Raw genomic sequence first — 20,896 nt, 5'->3', positions numbered from 1 at the left:
GATAAACACATTAAAACTATTTTGTTTTTTTAGAGAAGTTTACCATCAGTATGCTAAATTAAAATGAGCTCTATAATTTCCATTCTGATTATTATTATTTTTTTGTTTACAATATCCATTTTATTCATTGTTTTGGTTGTTTGTGCTTTTTATTTGCTGTTTTTGAACATTTTCTTTTATTTTTAAAAAAATATATCTTCCAGTCCCAACGTCAAGTGTTCTTTACGAAATTAAAGTTTATTGTTCTTTGTTAGGAAGTACTGGCATATATATATACTTGAAAATGGTCTCAAAACAACAATATTATTGTTGATCACAATCGTGACGGACCTAATTATATTATAATTTAATAATATTGCAATATTTTTCTCACTGTATTTAAATATGCAATACATTTCCAGTAAAACTTGAAATCATGTCCTTGTGTTTCAAGAAAAGCTGTCGGGTTTTTGAAGAATGTCTGAATGAAAAACAAATTCAAATACAAAGTGAAAAATATTTTCTCCTTATGTTTAATTTTTTACGCTGCCTCATCTAATATGTTCAACATATAAACTGTAGGGAACCATTAAGAAACGGCTCTGCTGAGTGAAAACATGCTTCATAAGTTAGAAGGTAAAAGGAAACAGTCGGTGGAGAATCACTGAGATTTGATTTTATTGCAAACGGAATCGACGAGCCGAATCGGAGCGGATGTGACTTTTACGGAGAATTGAGGTCAAGATGGAGAGTTTTTATACGGCAGGAACAGAAATGACATTCAGAAATTAGAGCAGAAAATCTGACGGAAGCGCCGAGCGAAACCTGGAAGTGTTCTGGCTAGAAAGTGATATCTGAGTGAGGAAGATGAGAAGAAGAAGAGGGACAGAAGAGGGTTTTTTATTATTATTGTTACAAAAAGCAGGTGGAAGTCGGGTACGTTGTTCAAGAAACTACCCAATTAGATCAACATGGAGGGCAATAAGGAAGGAAAGCCAAGAGAGCAGCTGTCCAGACTGGTGAAGTAACTTCTGCAAGTCCAAATAGAAAAGGAAAAGTGTGGAGAAAGAGAGAAACGATGGAATAAAGATAAGGCAGGACTTTATCTGCAATGCTGTAGGCCGGTCTGTGGAGCATTTTAAAGCAGTCAGCACAAAATCTGCCTCACTTTGCAGATTCACACCTCATCTGCATTCCAGCAGCTCCTCGTCCGACACGCTGCAGGATTAATGGCATCCATTCACCCAAATCTCACCCACATAATGTAAACATTAACAAACCAGCAGCAGCAGCACAGATCGCCACCGTTTCTACAGAGTCCTGCAGGATAAAGCAGGAAATATCATCACTGCCACATTCCTCCATGCATCAGCTGGAAAAAAGCATCACAACTCTTGTATATTATAATTAAACACCAGAATAAAAAACTGAACAAGGGAATTTAAAGTAAATACAGTGGAAAAAATTATATTCATCTTAAAATAAAAGGCTAAATTAAAAGTATCAAAGTGTTTCTAACCCCTTAACTGTCGTGGACCTTTTAACCAACATGTCTGTCATGATTGAAAAGGTTGCTTGACGATAAATTTTCCCAGAAATCATTGCAACAAATGATACGCAGTGACCTACTTGATCCTGGAAGTAAACATTTTAAAAATCGGTAAACTTTAACTTAAAAAACGGCCAACGTCTACGTAAACATGAAAATGGAAAGTTAATGCCTTCGAAGAATAATAATCTGAGAAAACAGGCAAAACAATGGGAGAAACAAAATCTGATTTTAAATTCAGATTTCTTACTTTTCTTTAGTAAGGACACAAAAGCCTATTTTTTTGTTTACAATATCCATTTTATTTATTGTTTTGGTTGTTTGTGCTTTTTATTTGCTGTTTTTGAACATTTTCTTTTATTTTGGAAATTTTTAAAGTCAAATTTCCAGTCCAGAAATTTGACTTTAAAAATAATATTAATAAAACTCACAGTGTTTGCTTTGTGTTTTTTTTTTTTTTACACAATTTTATGAAAAGCAGCAAAATGCTGAATTGTTCATGGTTAATTATGATGAAACGGTGGGATATTTAGATTCTCCCAGGGCTTTAGGCACAGCAGTAACCCAACAACAGGACGTTGATATCATATTTAAACCTCTGCAGGGTCAGAACGGCCCGCTGGCCTCACAGATGAACTGCAGCAGCTTTTCCAGCCGGCCGCAGCCATAACGGGGAACACAAGCAGGTCAGGCAGTTCTCGGAGCGAGCCGGGTCCACTTAGCGCATCGCGCTGTGTTTTATCCACTTCGCTTCGTTCTGCCGCCGCAGCCCAAGGTCATCCTGGCCCGGAGGCAAATCGGCACAAATGAATCAAAAGCAGGAACGTCAGGTCAGCGCTCACAAACACGTTTTCTGCTCTGTGAGTCAAATCCAAACCAGATGTTACCAAACTATCTGTGGCCCAAACATCGGGCCAGGATAATTCTGCAGAATATGTCAAGAAACATCAACTTTTATTATGTTTTTTTATTCACTTTATAACAGTTAATGCATTAATTTTGTGTAAATGCTGCCGCGTTTTACTTCTGTGGTGGAACATTTTATTACCAGATAACATTTTCATTTTGACTAAAATGTGTAATATTTACTTTAATCTCATGCAATGCAATGTTATTTTATTAACACAGTTTTTACGGGGGGGGTTTTTTTGTCATAAACTTTAATTTCTTGTTAGCTTGACAAGCTAAGATGAATTTGACTGGCAGTCAGTCAGAAAACGAGCATCAGAAATAACATTTTATAAGTTTAACTTTAATTTTGTTAAAAAATTGAACAATTTTAAAACTTTTTGCATCGTTTTTCTCATCTTCCCTCCAACTTCCTGCGGCCCACACATCACCCTTTAGTGGCCCCCAGGGGCCTGCGATCCCCACTTTGATAACCTCTGATCCAAACAGCCTTCTTATTTAAAAAAGGAAGAATAATGGTGATCTCAAAACCGTCTGTGTTTTGCAGCTCCTGCCTCTGAGTAATCACTGGTAACACTTCTACTCCTTCAGCGAGTCAGTCATTTTTAGTGCACTTGACATCGGTGGTATCTGGAGGCAATAATTTGTCTGTCAGCCGCTGATAAAGGCGGAGCTGACAGCGGAGACGTTCTCTTTCTTCTTTCTACAAACTTGATCCTCTGATGAATAGATCTTTGATTTGCAACGACTCGAGCCGGCGCGCAGATAACCTGACAGCTGGTCATTCAGGGGAGTTCTCCCGGCTCCGATTTGGGATTCAGTGGATGTGAGTGTTGGAGAGTGTGTGAGAGTGTGTGTGTGTGTGTGTGTGTGTGTTCATGTGTGTGTGTGTGTGTGTGTGTGTGTGTGTGTGTGTGTGTGTGTGTGTGTGTGTGTGTGTGTGTGTGTGTGTGTGTGTGTCTCTCCCCGGCAGTGATTTGTCACTCTTCTTCAAAGAGGCAAACTGTGCTTGAACTTGACAGGATGAAGAGCTACAAGTGTCTGCGGCCGCAGTGTGGGTGTGAGCCTGTAGCCTCTGCGGGGTGGAAATGTTTGGGTTCTTCATGAGGGCAGGGAGACGGTTCGGATTTATTTATTTTTTATGCATTAATTTAATTTGCTAATGATTGAAACTCTCTAAGGTTACGTTCACACTGCAGCCTGAAGTGGCCCAAATCCAAGTTTTTGTGAAATAATTTTTTTTTTGCACATTTCCAAATATGCATATTGTATGTGATCTCCTGTGTGGACTGCAAGCGAGCAGAAAGTGTCCCGCATGCGCAGTAGAGGGCGCAATAACGTCACACACAGAGCATGCTCATTGTTTTGTCAACAGCCATAAAAAAAATAAACAGTGCTCCGTGTTTGCGGAAGTAAGCATGAATGCTAACGGTGGAGCATAGCTTACGATTTTAAAGTTGCTCTCTAACCGGAGCAGCACATCAACAAACTTAAACCTCGCTGTCGTCCGCCATATTTGTTGTTTTTCTTCCCGCTCGCACAGAATAGCGACGTTTGTCGAATATAACAACGACGCTCAGGCCAGTGCAGATTTAAAAAGATCAGAAAGGCATCGGATTTAGAACCACATATCCAAGTGGCCTGGGTCGCTTTTGAAAAAATTTTATCTGTTTTTGTTCAGACTGTCAAAAAAAAGGTCGGATACAGGTTGCACTGAGGTCACTTCAGGCTGAACGTTGTCTTACCGTCAGCTGGACGATAAATCAATAGCGGATATTGCGATTCAGCAAATATGAATAGATAATACTTCTGATATTATATTCAACATTTTCACTGAACTCCGCTCCAAACCCGCACAGCATTCTGGGCACAGCATTCAGCTAAGCAAGAAGACTCACTCACTCTTTGGTTACCTAGCAACAACTTCCCCGAGTAACTTCTGGTTACCTAGCAACAACCTGTTAAGTAACTTTTATAGCAGCAGTTTAAGTCCCGCCTCTGTGCCTCATAACTGCTTAAACATTAAAAGCAATGTTGTGGAGAGAAAATTGGATAAAACGGGAAAAGTCATGACAGTTTGGCAGCATTTAAAATATTTAAAACAAAAAGCTAATCAATAATTAATATCAGCCGTTTCAAACTCAAAGGCCAAATTCGCCCCACCATGAAACCTTCAAGATAATATTCATGTGCTTAAATATTATATTAAAAATAAAATCAAAGCAGTTTTTATCTGTTTGGTGCCAAATAACATCAATCAGTCCCTCCAGTTTTTTTTTTTGAAGTTCTATAATTGCGCAAATTCACACAAATTAAACTAATTCCTGCATTATCTTTGCATTTTTTTTGACTCTTTAAACAAGTGAGAATTAAAAAAAATCTGAATTTTGAGATTATTTTCAGTGGCTCTAATTCGGTTTTTATAGCAAATGTTCTTCAAAAATTATCAAAAATACTAACTCCCTCCTGCAGGTGGCAGTATATTTTACTTCTACTAAACTGCCTGCTCAGTCTTACTTGATCTAAAGTTGTAGTCCATGATTATTATGGACAGTAACAAAAAGCCACACTTACTGTCTTACATAAGAGCAAATATTGCAAAATTAAATGCAAATATTTCTGCATTAACACAAAAATCTGTAATTTTGTTAGTAGAAAATAAAACAAAAAAAACAATCGCGTAATCCTGGAGGGATTGATCAATATGAAAAGATGTTAAAATCTTAAGAACTTATCGATATGTTAAATCTTAGTTAATGGGTTTTATCGATACATTCTGGCCTTCTCGGACCTCTCGGACTCCACGCTCTAACCGAACTCAATGTTTGGGACTTTCACATCTCGGCTCAGCAACTGATCTCTTAATACAGACGACGTCGTGGTAAAGAAGTGAAAGGAAGCGCTTTTCACTTACCAGTCGGCTACATTCGTGCGGTCTGAGCGTCGGGTTTCGACTGGAATAAAGAATGAAATGCGAACGCAAGCGGCTAAAATGAGTTTTCACTGCAGGGAGGATCGGTTCAATCTGAGGCGCAGCGCTGCGAGAAGGAATCTGCCCCTGATGGATTCACCTGAGTGAAGTCCCCCCACCCCCACCTTCTTCAAATCAGAGCAAATTGGTGTCAAACGTTTGTGCTGATTTGTGCAGCAAAAAGTTTCGTTTGTGCCGCTATCATTTTAAAGATATAAAGAAATGTTTCTAGAGGTCATCCAAGGTCAACCACCCCCCTCCACCTTCTTCACACCAGACAAAATGGGTGTCAATCAACTCGGCTACATTTGTGCTGGTTTGTGCAGCAAGAAATTTTTGTTTGTGCTGCTTTGGCTTTGAAGATATTAATGAAAGTGTAAAGGTCAAAAGGTCAACCAGCCCCTCAACTTTTATGAAATACAACTTTCTTTAAATCTTTAAAATGATGGCGGCACAAACGAAAATTTTTGCTGCACAAACGTAGCACAAACGTTTGACATTAATTTTGTTTGATTTCATAAAACTTGAGGGGCTGGTTGACCGTTTGACCTTTACACTTTCATTAATATCTTCAAAGCCAAAGCAGCACAAACGAAGATTTTTTCTGCACAAACCAGCACAAACGTAGAGGAGTTGATTGACACCCATTTTGTCTGATTTGAAGAAGGTGGAGGGGGGTGGTTGACCTTGGATGACCTCTAGAAACATGATAAAAATGATAGCGGCACAAACGAAAATTTTTGCTGCACAAACGTTTGACACCCATTTTGTCTGATTTGAAGAAGGTGGGGGGCCAACTTCACTCAGGTGATGGATTCTTCTTCAGTTTTTACTTTTTTTTTTTTTGACTCACTTGCATGTTTCAAGTTCGTCAGACGAACTTTAATATCAAAGATAACCTGAGTAAATACAAAAGGCACCTTTTATGATTTTGTTTCCAAACTAACCTGTGAGAAAGTAATCCCTCCTTAACTTTATAAGGAATATTTTACCCAATTTTATTGTTTCAACTGAGCTAACACTAGTTAATAATGCAAATACCTTAGTACACATGAGATAAGACAAAACTAAATTACAAGTAACTTTTTAACAAGATATAAGAGCTTATAATGAGTAATTACTAAAAAGTACTACTACTTCCACTGGCAGATTCTTTTGTTTTGTTGTGATATAATCTGCAAGTGGAACCAGTACTTTTTATGAGTTTTAGTTAAAATGAGCACATATTTACTGTTAGAAAAATAACTTGTAAATTAATTTTGTCTTGTTTAAAGTGTTTATCCATCCATCCATCCATCCATCCATTATCTTCCGCTTATCCGGGGTCGGGTCGCGGGGGCAGCAGCTTCAGAAGGGAGGCCCAGACTTCCCTCTCTCCAGCCACTTCTTCCAGCTCCTCCGGGTGAATCCCAAGGCGTTCCCAGGCCAGCCGAGAGACGTAATCCTCCAGCATGTCCTGGGTCTTCCCGAGGCCTCCTCCGGTGGGACATGAACACATCACCAGGGAGGCGTCCAGGAGGCATCCTGACAGATGCCCGAGCCTCAACTGGCTCCTCGACGTGGAGGAGGCAGCTCTACTCTGAGTCCCTCCCGGATGACCGAGCTTCTCACCCTATCTCTAAGGGAGAGCCCAGCCACCCTGCGGAGGAAACCCATTTCAGCCGCTTGTACCCGTGATCTCGTTCTTTCAGTCATGACCAAAGCTCATGACCATAGATGAGGGTGGGAACGTAGAGATGTTTTATTTAGAAATTAGACCAAAAATAGTTGGTAAGGTTTTGTTTTTGCAGTGAAACCAGAGGCTGTCAAACACCTGGTAAAAAACGTTTCAGCAAAACATTGGATCTTCTTTTAAGTTAATTCTTTAATGTTAAAATTATTAGTTTCACTGGAACATTATTTCACTTATATCAAGATATTTTTACAGCGTTATAGTAGAATCTCTTAAATGTTTCCTTAATAAGCAGCAGTTTCTGAAAACACGTTGAACATCAAAACAAGCATCATAAAGCTGCGTCACTTTGAACGAACTGAACCGTCGTGGTTTTTCTCTTTCGTTTTCCCTCAGCTGATTTGTAAATTTGCCGTTCATGTAGCGTACCATCCCAAAAATCAAAAGGAATCAGAGGAGTCTCTTTCCATTCCTCGTGTTTTAACCAGCAGAGTCTCTGAAGAATGACTCTGCTGCCTCGAACATAAAGCAATTACAGCCTCGTTGAGATGCAGATCTGTGTCGTAACAGATTCAATTTTCTCCAGCGGTCCGAGTCCCTGACTCAGATCTGTGGCGTTAACATTTCCGTCATCGTCTGTGAGATTCTGTTCACGGTGAGGCTGCACTCTGGCCACCATCTGCAACGCCGCTGCTCTCTCTTAAAACCACGGCTGTTCAACGATTAGGGGTCGTAACTGCAGTAGAAATTCATAACTAGATCTGTGGTTTAGATGACCTCAGCTGAGTTAGAAAGAAGTTTGGACCATTTATCTGAGCTAACTGCCAGTCTTACCACGGCCTAGACAAAGTACTGAAAACCTGCTGTGTGTTTAATGCAAAGAAAGAGAAAATATGGACATTTTAATACATATTTCACTATTTTTCTACAGTGAAATCAGATCCACATGAGGTGGTTCTGATGTCTTAATTGATCCAGATGTTAAACGAAGCTGCTTAGACGTCCAGAAAGTTCATGTTTTTTTAGTATGTGGGAAAGGCCACGCCCCCTAACTCTACGTTTACACTCACACATGAAAATGGCTGCAAATCGATGCGCAATTATGCAACCGTACGTCTTTGAACAGCAGAAGTGGAGCCTTCTGCACAACCAACAAGAATGCAGCCAGTGTTTTCTCAGTAGTGAGTCAACAACAAAACACTTTTTGTCTGTCTTTTCCAGCAGCCATTGTACAGCGCAAACCACCTGACCAAACGTGCTCAAACTCTGCTTGGGTTGCTAGGTGACGGCCTGGGGTTGCTAGGTAACGGAGCAGTGCGACTCAACAATTGGGAGGTTTTTGAAATGACTCACCAAAAAACATTAACTTATTACCAGAAATGTTTAGGTGGTTCTTTTAAGCACCTGGGTTGTTTTTAGAAGCACTTGAGAACCAAATGGAAGTACAAAAATGCAGGAAATGTAAATTTTGGCATGATACGTCTATTTAATATTTAATAGAAAACAGCTCTTGGTAAACCTGGATTGTTTCTTGCCGGTTGACCATTAAAACCTTAAACTGTTATTAAAAACCTTCTACTTAAACACCGTCAGTCTCATCAGACTTTAATGAAAAAAAGTGTGCGTCGGTTACCAGCTGACACAAAATAAACTTCCAGCTACACAAAGAATGATTATTGCAGCTGCTACGAGACGATCGATAAAGATGAGCAGGAGGAAGAGGCAATAAAAGGGTTTGTAAAATCGTGCTCACATAATCCCAGGGAATAACTTGTGACTTTGGTTCCCGTCCTGCAGAGAGAACAGCTGGAATCGAACACCTGCGCAGACTGCAGTCTGTCTAATGACTGCAGCTAATGACACTCGGATGTAAAACAAGCTCAGAGCTTTTCTTTTGATAAGAACAGTTTCCCCCCACCCCCCACCCCCCCACCGGATTTCGGAACAACGGCATACTTTAATTAGGCCCTCTCTCACCCCAGCATCACACATGCAGATTGCTTCATTGTGTTCTTTTCTTCATCGGCGTTCGGTGCGACTGCGTCCCACTGATGTAAAATTAATGCCGCGCTGCGCTGGAGAGTGTAGAAAGTGCATCGTCTGCCTTGAACGCTGCTTCACAAAATAAACAAATACGGGGTAATTATGGCGCAGTGAGTTAATGTGTGTTAAGTCTTGAACAAATAAAGACACACACACACACACACACACAAATGTGCAAACAAGAGGAGCTGCGCCCTGCGTTATCCTGCGGTTTATGGGGATTACATGTAATAAGTGGAGACGGTGTCGGTGTGGGAGGAGACGTGTCTGCTCTCTGTATGCTGACTGTTGATTTGACTCGACGTACAGACACACATTTGCTTCCTGTCAGCTTTTGACGAGATTATACATAATACAGAAGGAAGCAGCGGCCTGCCCCGACATGTTCAAACACCTCCGTCACATATTAAGGTTCAGGAAATGGCTGGAAACCTGCAGGTTTTCTTTCATGTTTGCGGCAGTTTGCAACCATTTGAATCGTTTTTAATTGTAAATATCCTGGGTCTTGGCATTGCAAATAGACATGCACGTTTTGTTTTTGATTTAACCAATTTAACACTTTCCTCTGGACTGAAGTACACCGTTTATATATGACAATGTTGCCCTTACATTACTTTTATTCTTTATTCTGTTCTTATTTGTGATATATTCCGTCTCTGCATGAATCTCCTTGCTTTGATTTCCTGCCAACTTACAAAGATTTCCACATTTTGGGACAATAAATCATGTTTATGTTCTTCTATTTTGCACATGCAGTTCTGGAAAAAATGAAACGCCCTCTGCACTGATCCCCATTGAAAACCTCCTGGTTATTCCACCAAATAATGATTTTTGAGAAAACATCAGTGCTGTTGTTTCTAAATGAATATACACTTGTTTTCTTTGCATAATTTTAGGTCTGAGAGCGTGGCATCTTTTTCGTTATTTTGATCGTTTCTCATTTTCTGTTACATTTTTGCGTGGAATTTCATTGACATGTTGTCAGTAGATCATAGCATAAAAAGAATAATGTTCATTTTGCTCAAACATAAACCTGTAAAGAGTCAAATCAGAGAAACTGATCATTTTAAGTGATCTTTTAATTTTTTACAGAGCTGCATATATGTGTGTGTATGCGTGGACACGTGTGTGTGTGTGTAGGTGTGTGTCTGTGTGTAAGCAGGGATTCAATAACATTTTATTAAATGTTCTGAATAGATTTTTTTTATTCCCGCCCTTGTTCTACTGCCGCCCTGGGCAGCCGCCCAGATCAACATTCTCTCCTTTCTGGGTTTTAAGTTTTAACCGTTTCTTCTTTTCTCTCCTTCTTTTTCTCCAGACTGTCCAGATGAATCCAATGACACAGCTGTACTACAAAAAGGTGAGTTAAAAACGCCGGCAATAATAACAACGAAACAGAAACATTTTGTTTTAAAATAATTATATTCATCTCATTTTAAATTATCATTCAGTTAACTGATTGTCATTTAAAGTATTAACAACTTCCACTCAAAATCTTCCACGACTGAAGTTAAACTTATAATGAGGATAGCTAATAATTGTTTTCAGAGTACATCCAGAGCAAAAGCAATGCTACTATGCTAGCTACAAACAACTCAGGGCAATTAAAATGCACAAAAAATGAGAGAAACGTCACAGATTAAGTGATGCTTCTACAGTTAAACAGACATGGATTAAGTTCAGTCAAGAAAATGGCTACAAAAATGGCAACAATGCAAACAACTGCATAATGCTAAGCTAAATAGGTGAAAAAAAGCTTTATCTGGCTTTTTTTATTTTATTTTAATCTTTAAATGTTGGAAATTTCTCATAATTTGTAACTCGACTTAAAAAAAAAAAAACAGAAAAAAATTGTCCAAAATTCTCCAAGTTGAGATTTCTGTCATGGCTGTCACTTGTAGGTAAGGTACTGACGACTCATAACTACTCTGCAGAAACCCACTTTAAGCTAATTTTAAAATGTGAGAAAGAAAAGCGCATTTTGAGGAAGGTTTAGCAGTTTTTTATGCTTTTAGTTCCCTCATCTCTTAATTACAGCAGTTTCTTTGTTTTTATCCCTTCCTCTCCGTCTTTAGGCGACGTATTCGCCGTACCGCGATCGCATCCCGCTTCAGATCGTCCGAGCTGAAGTGGAGCTGTCAGCCGAGGAGCGGGCCTACCTCACCGCTGTGGAGAAAGGTGAAACGCGCAGAGAGGAGCTCCTGCAGCCGAGTGTTTATCCGTTTGTTCCCTGCACACCTGCAGGGTGGACGTCCAGTCACCCGTGAAACGGTGCTGATGGCCGAGCAGCTGGTCGCTCAGGCTGTCATGTCCTTCACCGTTCAGAGCAAAAACAAATTGATCAGATCTGTCATGTTTACAATAAATCTTCTAAGATTGAAATAAGTTGGCCTTCAGACAACTGCACTGCAAAAACACCAAATATCTCCAAGTATTTTTAGTCTCATTTGCAGTGAAAGTATCTAGATAAACTTGAACATCCACTCCCCAGGCTTCAGCTTCCTGACTGTGTTCCCTCCTCAGGTGACTATGCCGGGGTCAAACACGCCCTCCGCGAGGCCGAGGTTTACTACAACATGGACGTGAACTGCCTGGACCCGCTGGGCCGCAGCGCGCTGCTCATCGCCATCGAGAACGAGAACCTGGAGATCATGGAGCTCCTGCTGGACCACGGCATCCACACGGGCGACGCCCTGCTGTACGCCATCAGGAAGGAGGTGGTGGGCGCCGTGGAGCTGCTGCTGTCGCACAGGCGGCCGAGCGGCGAGAAGCAGGTGAGCTCAGAACCAACCAGGAAACGGCAAAGTCGGGTCACGGTAGACACAGAGAAAAGTAAAAAGACGAGAAAAAACAACTGAAATTCTGAGATTGATCTCAGAAATTTTCTAGAAAAAACACAGAAATTTCTGAGTTTCAAAAGTTGAAAATTTCCAAGTAAAAACTCTGGAGTTTTCTAGAAACAAATGTTGAAATTTCAGTTTGAAAAGTAAAAAATTTGCAAGGAAAAAAGCTCAGGAATTTTGAGATCTATCTCTGAAATTTACTAAAAAAAAAAAAAAAAAAAATCTAAATTTGAAAACATAAAAATAACAAAACATGGAAAATTAAAAAAATTTACTAGAAAAAAACTTAGAAATTCTCAGGTAAATCTAAAATATTTCAAGAAAAAAAAACATTTTCTGAGTTGCAAAAGTCAAAAATATCCAAGAAAAAAAACTCAGAGATTCTGAGATTAAGCTCAGAAAATTTTTAGAAAAAAATCTGAAATTTCTGAATTTGAAAAGTCAAAAGTTTGTCCGAAAAAAAACCTCAGAAATTCTGAGATTCATTTAAAAAAATCATTTGGAAAAAATAAAACATGAAAAGTCAAAAGTTTACTAGGGAAATTTAAATTCTCAGATTAATCTCTAGATTTCTAGAAAAAAAAATTTGTGAGTCTGAAAAGTCATGACAAAAACATGACCCAATCTGTTTTCTAGAAAATTTCAGATTTAAATCTCAGAACTTCCTTTAGTTTTTCTCTGAAATTCTCCTCTCCTGTTCCTCCCCCTCCAGTGGCCTCGTCGTTCTCCTTACTCATCTGTGGATGCGCTTCACGTTTTTTGTTTTTCCATCTGAATGCGCGAGGCAGAGATAATGAGCTGTACATTCATTCATTCATTCAAAGCTCCGTGCCGCGTTTTGCTGAGACGAGGAAAATTAAAGAGCTCTTTAGCAGACAAACTGTGAAATAGGATTTATAGACAGAGAGGATGTTTGTCTGCCTGATGCATTTTTATTTCTGTGTTTTCTCTGAGAAAAGACCAGAATCCTCTGTTTCAGTGAACTGCATCTGTTCAGGGACTTGATGGGGAAACATCAGTTCATTCAGAGACGGGAAATCAAAGAGCGAGAGATGAGACAGAGAGACAGAGAGAGACAGAGAGACAGAAGTAATAATGAAGGAGTGAAAAGAGGAAAAGACGTCAGAAGAAGAAGGAAAACACAAATCAGACTTTTTCTCCTCTAAACTGAACGAGTTTTTCTCTGATGGTTCATGTTTGAGGAATCATGACTGCAAACCCTCCTGAAGCAAAGGATTGTGGGAATGTTTCTCACTTTTTTTGTTATTTTTTTCTCTTTTCTGCCATTTTTCTTTGCTTTTAAAGATAAATACAATTGCATAGAGCGTCATGTAAAAGAAAATTGTCAGATTTTGGTTTTCTTTCGCATTTAACTCTTTCAGATCATCAAATGAATATCACAAAAAAATTTCTAAAAAAAAACAAAATAAAAAAATGTAAATTAAAATGGTAATAAAATTATAGATATATAAATTAATATTTAAATGTTTAAATTTAAATATTTAAAATTTAAAAGCAAAGTTGAAAAATGATCATTTAAAAACATACAGATTTTATTCCTAAAAGTTTCAAAAAAATTTAATAAAATTAAAATGTACAAATTTAAAAGTTATGCTATTAATTAAAAATGAAATAAAAACTAACACAAATTTAAAATTATATTTAAAAATAAAAAACAATAAATACTTGATTTCAAAAACTTCATAACATTTTTTACTACAAATAAAAATGTAAAAAAAAAATACCACAGAAATTTATTTTAAAATAAATGTAAAACACTTTAATTGCATTAAAGTTAAATTTTTGACCAGGAAAATTTAGAAACTTTTATTTTGTGTTTTTGCTTTTCTTGGCTGACCTACAATATTTCCTTATATTTACTATTATTTATATTGTAAATTCTTTTGCAACAAGCTCATCAGTCTTTTCACTGCTTTTCCAATAAAAATAGAAATAAAAGTTAAAATAAAAAAAAGGAACTGTGTAGTTTTAAGTGATGGAGGAAAAGATGGAGGGAGGAAATGAAGTAAAGATGGAGACGAAGAGGAAACGACTTTCACTTTGATGTCTGAATATTTTCAGTGTGGAGTCCAAAATAAATAAAGTTTGCTGTCAGCCACAGTTTCACTTTTATTTACTTAAAACCGAAGCGCATGAACCAGAATATGCTCCAACTGGGTCAGCAGAAAGCAGAATTTGCTGCGCTCACTTTCTGCACATTTGCTCCTAATTGATTTTTGGAGCTCCAGCTGCAGTTTATCAGCTTTTCTCTCTGCTGTAATGGATTCGGGCGTCGCTCAGATCAGACAAACGACACGACTGGAGGCCACAAAGTTTCAGTTTTAATCTGAAACAAAACTGTCAGGTTCTTCCTAAAATAGTGTTTTTGTTTAAATTCAGGCTAAATTCCCCAACGAGACGATGGAGAGCTTCGTCTTCTGCTGCTGCGCAAATATTTACATCCATGACTTCAGTGATTTTGTTTGTTTTTCTAAGATATTTTACAATAACAAACGGTTCAACAGAGCTAACTGAGGCACTATGTTCACTGGATAGAGAAATATTACATGAAAAATATAAAATCTATAGAGAAAACTGGGAAAATATAAAAGCATTTGGTGAGAAAATACTGAAAAATATGGCTGTAAGTATCAGCAGCAAATATTCAAACATCTATCACTGCAAAAACAAAATGTTTAAGTATTTCTGGTTTAGTTTCAAGTTTCTTAGAACACTAAATAAGACAAAACTAACTTAAAAGTAACACTTCAGCTTCTATTAAGTTAATAATTCATTAATATTGATTTTCTCTTATTCCACTGGAATATTATTTCACTTATAACAAGGGAAAATGTTTATAAGTGAAATAATCTGCTAGTGTAACTCGTATTTTTCATCAAAATGAAGGAATTACTGACTTAAAACAAGCTAATATTTCTTGCCGAAAAGTTACTTGTAGTTTATTTTTGTCTCATTTCCAGTGAACCGAGATATTTGCACTAGAATCTAGACGAAGGCAGTTTTGTGTTTTTACAGTGTAACGTTGTTACAAGATGGCAGATACAACAGCATGCTAATTTCTAACAAATTAACAAACCTGTTTCACATGTTTTAATCAGAAACACATTCCTACTCAACCAGGCATTTCTTTAACTCTTTCATTGCGTCTTTTTCCAGTATTTTGCTTAAATTTGCGTTTATTTCCGTCTCTGCGCGTTTCATCTGAGCCGCTCTCGTAGCAGCTGCTTTCACACGTCTTCTCGCCGCGGGAGAAGGAGGGAGAGAACGAACAGATGAGTAAAAGGTTTTGGCAGCGGAGAGGTAGGCGGGGCAGATGGGAAACGGAGGCGACAGAGGAAGAGAGGGACGGGAAAAGGAAGAATGGAGGAGAAAACGGTGACGAGACGACGAGAAAGATGACGAGAAGGCCTCTTCCTCATCCTCCCTCAGAGATGAAAGACTTCACACATGTTCAGTCCTCTTCCTCACCCTTCGTCTTCCTCAAGAACCTTCAGTCTGTCTGACTTTTCAGGTTCAAAATGGCCTCACTTCTGCATTTATGCAGTGTTTACTTTTTTAAAGTGGTTTTAAAAAACTTTGACTCAAAATGATAAAGAAACTGAAGTTTTAACAATAAATATAACAGCAAATCCAGATTTTATATATTTTTTGCTATTTTTCATGGGATGTTTCATTTAATCTCCACCAAAAAAAAAAAAAAAAAGTGACGCGACTACACTACATAAACACAAAACCTTTCCAAGTATTTTTGGTTTAATTTCTACCATAAATATCTTAGAACATTTGAAAACAGACAAAAGTAACTTAAAAGTAACTTTTCAACAAAATGTAAAAGCTTGTTATATGTCAAGGGGAGTGGATTCACTGAAACAGGAAAACTAAATGAAAACATTTAGAAAAACATTTTTCATTTATAATGATACATTTTAGGCCTGCAGAGTTGGTTGGTAACTAGTTACATTTACTCAAATTCACTTGAGTAACTTTAAAAAAAAATTTATTTACTCTTATTAGTATTTTTACCACCCTGCACCTTTTTTCTTTTACTTTTATAATTTTATTATGATGTATTTCTGCTCTTACTTGAGTAAAATTTCTGGATTTTCTACCCACTGAATGAAGAACAAACATGTTTTAACCAAAGATTCACCAGACATATGAAACTTAAAGTTTCATATTTTATTGAAAGAAACTGAACTGAAACTAAACACAAAAGTAAGGGTGCGTTCACACTGCAGCCTGAAGTGACCCAATTCCGATTTTTTGACAATTCCGATTTTTTTTTGCCGGGGCCGTTCTCACTGCCAGTAAATGCGACCTGTATGTGTTCTGCAGTCTGAACGGGGAAACGAGCTGAAAGTGTCCCGCATGCGCAGTAGAGGGCGCAATAGCGTCAGCGTTCTCAGTGTTCTGCCAACCGCCATAAAAAGAAGAAGAAGAAGAGCTCAATGAAGTAAAGTAAAGTAAACATGGAGGCTAACGGTGGAGCTTAGCTTACATATTTGAAGTTGTTGTCCAACCGGAGCAGCATATTAACAACTTAATCCTCATTTAGTCCGTCATGGTTGTTGTTTTTCTTCCCACTTGCGTGTATCAGGACGCAGAATAGTGAGATTTGTTGAGAATCAGTGACGTTCAGTTCGGATGAATGCGACCTGAACGTTCGGTCGCATTTGAGTCGGAGACGTATCGGATATGGGTCACGTTCTAAAAAGAATCCAACCTGTGCTGTTCACACTGCCATGAAAAGATCGGTACAGGTCGCATTACGTCATAAAAATCGGAATTGGGTCACTTCAGGCTGCAGTGTAAACACACCCTAATTGTAGACGCTGTACAGCGTTTTAAATGATAATAGAAAGTTTAACGGTGGCAATGCTGGTTAAAAAACACCAAATCCCGAGCTTCTCTCCGTTCGTATATCTTTGGAGATGCTCATTTTTTAGGATCCAGGATATTTTCTCATTGCAGGACCAGATTCCAATCTGTGAAACGTTCTTCCAGGATTCTTTCCATCTACAGGCCAGTGGTGTACAGCGTTGCTGCGAAGCAGAAACTTCAGACACTGAGGAAACCTGGACTGACGAGACCTCCCACCTAGAGTTAGCTCGTCCCTTTTATGGTTCGCATTAATGCTAGCTTTGTTTGGGTACACTAGGACAGCGCCGTCCACCTCCGGTCCTCCAACATAACTCAGAAAGCTTTATTACCGCTTCAGGTTGTGTCTGTTTTCATCTAATGACCAGAGGAGACGGATGAAGCACAAAAACCCCCCCCAGTAAACTGAGTTTTGCTCTTGAATGCAGCTCTTTCTGCGCCACAACAAACCTGAGAAACGTTCATTATCATTCCAGTTTTTCCAGGTTGTGATCAGTAAACAGTTTAGGCGAAAATTGGTCTAGAAATAAGCTATAAAAGCTTTCAGATGTGTCGATGTGTTGTCCGACTTGTCTTGTTTCCTGTTTATCATCCGTTATCGTCTTTCTGTTGAGACGAATTGCTCCGGTTTCCCCTCAGGTTCCCTCCCTGATGATGGACAGCCAGTTCTCGGAGTTCACCCCCGACATAACTCCCATCATGCTCGCTGCTCACACCAACAACTACGAGATCATCAAGCTGCTTGTCCAGCGCAAGGTAATCACTCCGTAACACGAGAACCACCGAGTTACAGCACAAATAGATCAACTTCTACAGCATATTACTGTTTACATCCGGAAATTTTGCACATGCGCACAACGCTGAAGGACAAAAAGACGGATGCCGTCGCCGCGCTGTCTGCGCTAAAAAAAACAACAACTGCGTTAACTAAATGAAATCTGGAGACTTTTGTGTTGTTAATTTAGTGCAGTGCAACACAGTAAAGGGAAAAACTGTTGAAGCGCAACTTAAAACCACTTTTTTTTCTCGCTCTCTCTGTCGCTACGCTACACGCATTTTTTCTCTTTTAAATTACTGACCTTAATATCTAGTTGTCGTAGTATGAAAGCACTGCGTCCCTTTTTCTTTTATATTCCAGGCGTACATTTAAGATTTAGCACAAACTAAACGGCTAAAACCAATGCTAGCTATTGTTAGCAAGCAGCTTTTAGCCGTCCAGCAGGAAGCAGGGGAAGTGACGTCACGCTGCAGGGGTCCGTAGCAGTGTGCGACCCGTCTATAGGGTGCGTTCACACTGCAGCCTGAAGTGACTCAATTCCGATTTTTTGCCACTTCCGATTTTTTTGCCGGGGCCGTTCACACTGCCAGTAAATGAAACCTGTATGTGTTCTGCAGTGTAAACGGGCAAACGACCTGAAAGTGTCCCGCATGCGCAGTAGAGGACGCACTAGCGTCAGCGTTCTCAGTGTTCTGCCAACCGCCATAAAAAGAAGAAGAAGAAGAGCTCAGTGTTTGCGGAAGTAAACATGGAGGCTAACGGTGAAGCTTAGCTTACATATTTGAAATTGTTATCAAGGCGGAGCAGCAAATTAACAACTTAATCCTCATGTAGTCCATCATGGTTGTTGTTTTTCTTCCCACTTGGACACAGAATAGTGAGATTTGTTGAGAATCAGTGACGTTCAGTTCGGACGAATGCGGCCTGGTCATTAGGTCGCATTTGAATCGGATACTATCGGATATGGGTCACATTCAAAAAAGAATCCGACCTGTGCTGTTCACACTGCCATGAAAAGACTCTCTGCCACAAAGAGTTAGTTGTTTTATTCCCTGTTCTGATTTGCTGTTCGTGTTTTCTTAGGTCACCATCCCAAGGCCGCACCAGATACGATGCGACTGCGTTGAGTGTGTTTCCAGTTCAGAGGTGAGTCGATGTTTCTCCGTTTGAAAACCACTGTATGGTTTCTGATCTGGAGAAAATTAATTTACTAAATAAAATAAATCTCACTCTTAATTCTGTCTTTTTAAAAAGTAAAATAAAAGTTTTGTTCACTGTTTTATTAGGAGAGTTATCAGTTGTATCCTAGTTGTGAGATTTCCATTGAAGTTGCTGTTTTCCATCACTTTAAATTAAGACAGTTTACAGTACAGTGTATCAATAAATAATTAAAATTATGATGAATTTTGATTATTAATATTTTATGACTTCATGATCCATTTTATTTATGGTTCCTGTTATGTGTAGTTTTAATTTTTGTTTTATTTATTGGTTTTTTTTTGGTAGCTGTGTTTCATTTTGGATATTTAAAATTTTCCGCTTCCAGTGTTCCTTACAAAATGAAGGTTTATTGGTTACTGAGAGCGAACGTGTTTTATTAATCCGCGGCAGGTCGACAGCCTTCGACATTCTCGGTCTCGACTCAACATCTACAAGGCGCTGGCGTCGCCGTCTCTCATCGCGCTGTCCAGTGAGGATCCAATCCTCACTGCCTTCAGACTGGGCTGGGAACTCAAAGAGCTGAGCAAGGTACGGAAATCAGCTCCCATTACTACACAGTATACGAGTCTAAACTAACCGCACTGTGAAGGAATGACTCCCAGACGGCTTTTCATCTGGGGGCGGAGTCATGCTAATGAGATTTCAGTCTGGTCAGTTGTGAGAATAAGTCTTTCAGAATGAGCCTCTGTCACTTTAAATCCAAGTAAGTTCATCTTACGTTCAACGTTCATTTTAAAATGGCTGCATATATATATACAAATGTGAACCTTGAAAAGCAGAAGTGGAGCCTCCTGCACAAAAAAACAGGAAAACAGCAAGTGATTTCTGGATGGTTAGTCAACCTCAAAGCACTTGTCTTTTCCAGCAGCAGTTGTACAGCGCATACAGCGGGAAAACCAGCTGACCAAACATGCTGTACAGCTCTGCTTTGGTTGCTAAGTGACTGACTGGGATTTGCTGGGGTTGCTAGGTAACAGCCGCACTAATTTTCCAGGCACCAGAAAATGGTTGGGTGTTTTTCAGGGGTGTGAAACTTATTTTATTTTTGGTTCAAATCATGATCATAAATGCTCTTAAAGGGCCGGTTGTGCCAGAATGTATCGATAAAACCTGATCACAAACTGTTAAAATATCAATGAATTATTAAAATTAAATATTACTGAACCTCTCTTCAGTCCTTCCACGATTTCGTGATACTTTTTGTGATTTTTTTTGTGCTTGTGACACTAATTTGGAAATATTATTTATGACAATAAAGGCCACTTTCTATTACTCGCTGTATAGATCATAGACTATAATCTGACATCAATTAAGGCTGAGGCAGCTGTTTAGGACAAGGAAGTTTTTGACAATTTTTGAGAAAAATGTGCTATAGATTTCCAAAAAAGTGAGGAATTTGTTGATTTTGTGTGAATTTCCACGATAATTCTCAAGCTCCTGGAGGGACTGATTGACATAATTTGGCATAAAAAAGATGAAAGCTGCATTTATTTGGGTTGATAACATAATGTTTAAGCACACTTAGTGTTTAGTCTGGACTCTAGAGGGCCACAAACATCTACGGCGGGCCGAATTTGGCCCCCGGGCCTCGAGTTTGACACTTGTGTTGTAGATAACAAGAGCAGACATTTTGCTTTCAGCAGTGAAAACTTTCCTGTCGGAAAACATCCTTCAATCAATCAATCAATCAAGTTCATTGGTGTACCTCATTTAAGCAACAAGGCGGTTCAAAGTGCTTTAACACAAAGATACAAATTCATACAGAAGTCATTTTGCCAAGTGCCGTCCTTACACTTCAAAATATTGAGTTCTGTTTTATTGATCAGGGTTGAAAACCAACTCCAGACAGGAGGGTTTTAGTCTAGATTTAACTCGGCGTTTCGGCTGTTTTCCAGGAGTTTGTTCCAGATTTATGGTGCATAGAAGCTGAATGCTGCTCCTCCATGTTTTTATTACTAAACACTTTGCAGTCAGCATCAAACCCCCAAAGCAGAAAGCGATGGGCGGCTTCAACCCCGTTGCTCCTGTAACA

The 20,896-nt window shown here is 38.9% G+C and overlaps 1 protein-coding gene across 2 annotated transcripts in view; it reads left to right on the top strand.

Annotated features, from left to right (window-relative positions):
- trpc5a (transient receptor potential cation channel, subfamily C, member 5a) overlaps positions 1-20,896 on the top strand; it is a 131,345-nt gene that overhangs the window by 45,696 nt on the left and 64,753 nt on the right. For both annotated transcript variants that reach the window (XM_081598915.1, XM_081598916.1), the window contains exons 2-7: positions 10,442-10,483; positions 11,199-11,301; positions 11,647-11,897; positions 17,505-17,621; positions 18,727-18,789; positions 19,255-19,392. In XM_081598915.1, coding sequence (XP_081455041.1) covers positions 10,451-10,483; positions 11,199-11,301; positions 11,647-11,897; positions 17,505-17,621; positions 18,727-18,789; positions 19,255-19,392 — 705 coding nt within the window. In that variant the 5' untranslated portion in view covers positions 10,442-10,450. The remainder of the gene's footprint in view (positions 1-10,441; positions 10,484-11,198; positions 11,302-11,646; positions 11,898-17,504; positions 17,622-18,726; positions 18,790-19,254; positions 19,393-20,896) is intronic.

Source organism: Poecilia reticulata, chromosome 18, assembly GCF_904066995.2.
Source record: "Poecilia reticulata chromosome 18, P_reticulata-male-v2, whole genome shotgun sequence".
Taxonomy (NCBI): domain Eukaryota; kingdom Metazoa; phylum Chordata; class Actinopteri; order Cyprinodontiformes; family Poeciliidae; genus Poecilia; species Poecilia reticulata.
The sequence above is the reverse complement of the archived record's forward strand: the minus strand, read 5'-3'. Positions and strand labels throughout refer to the sequence as shown.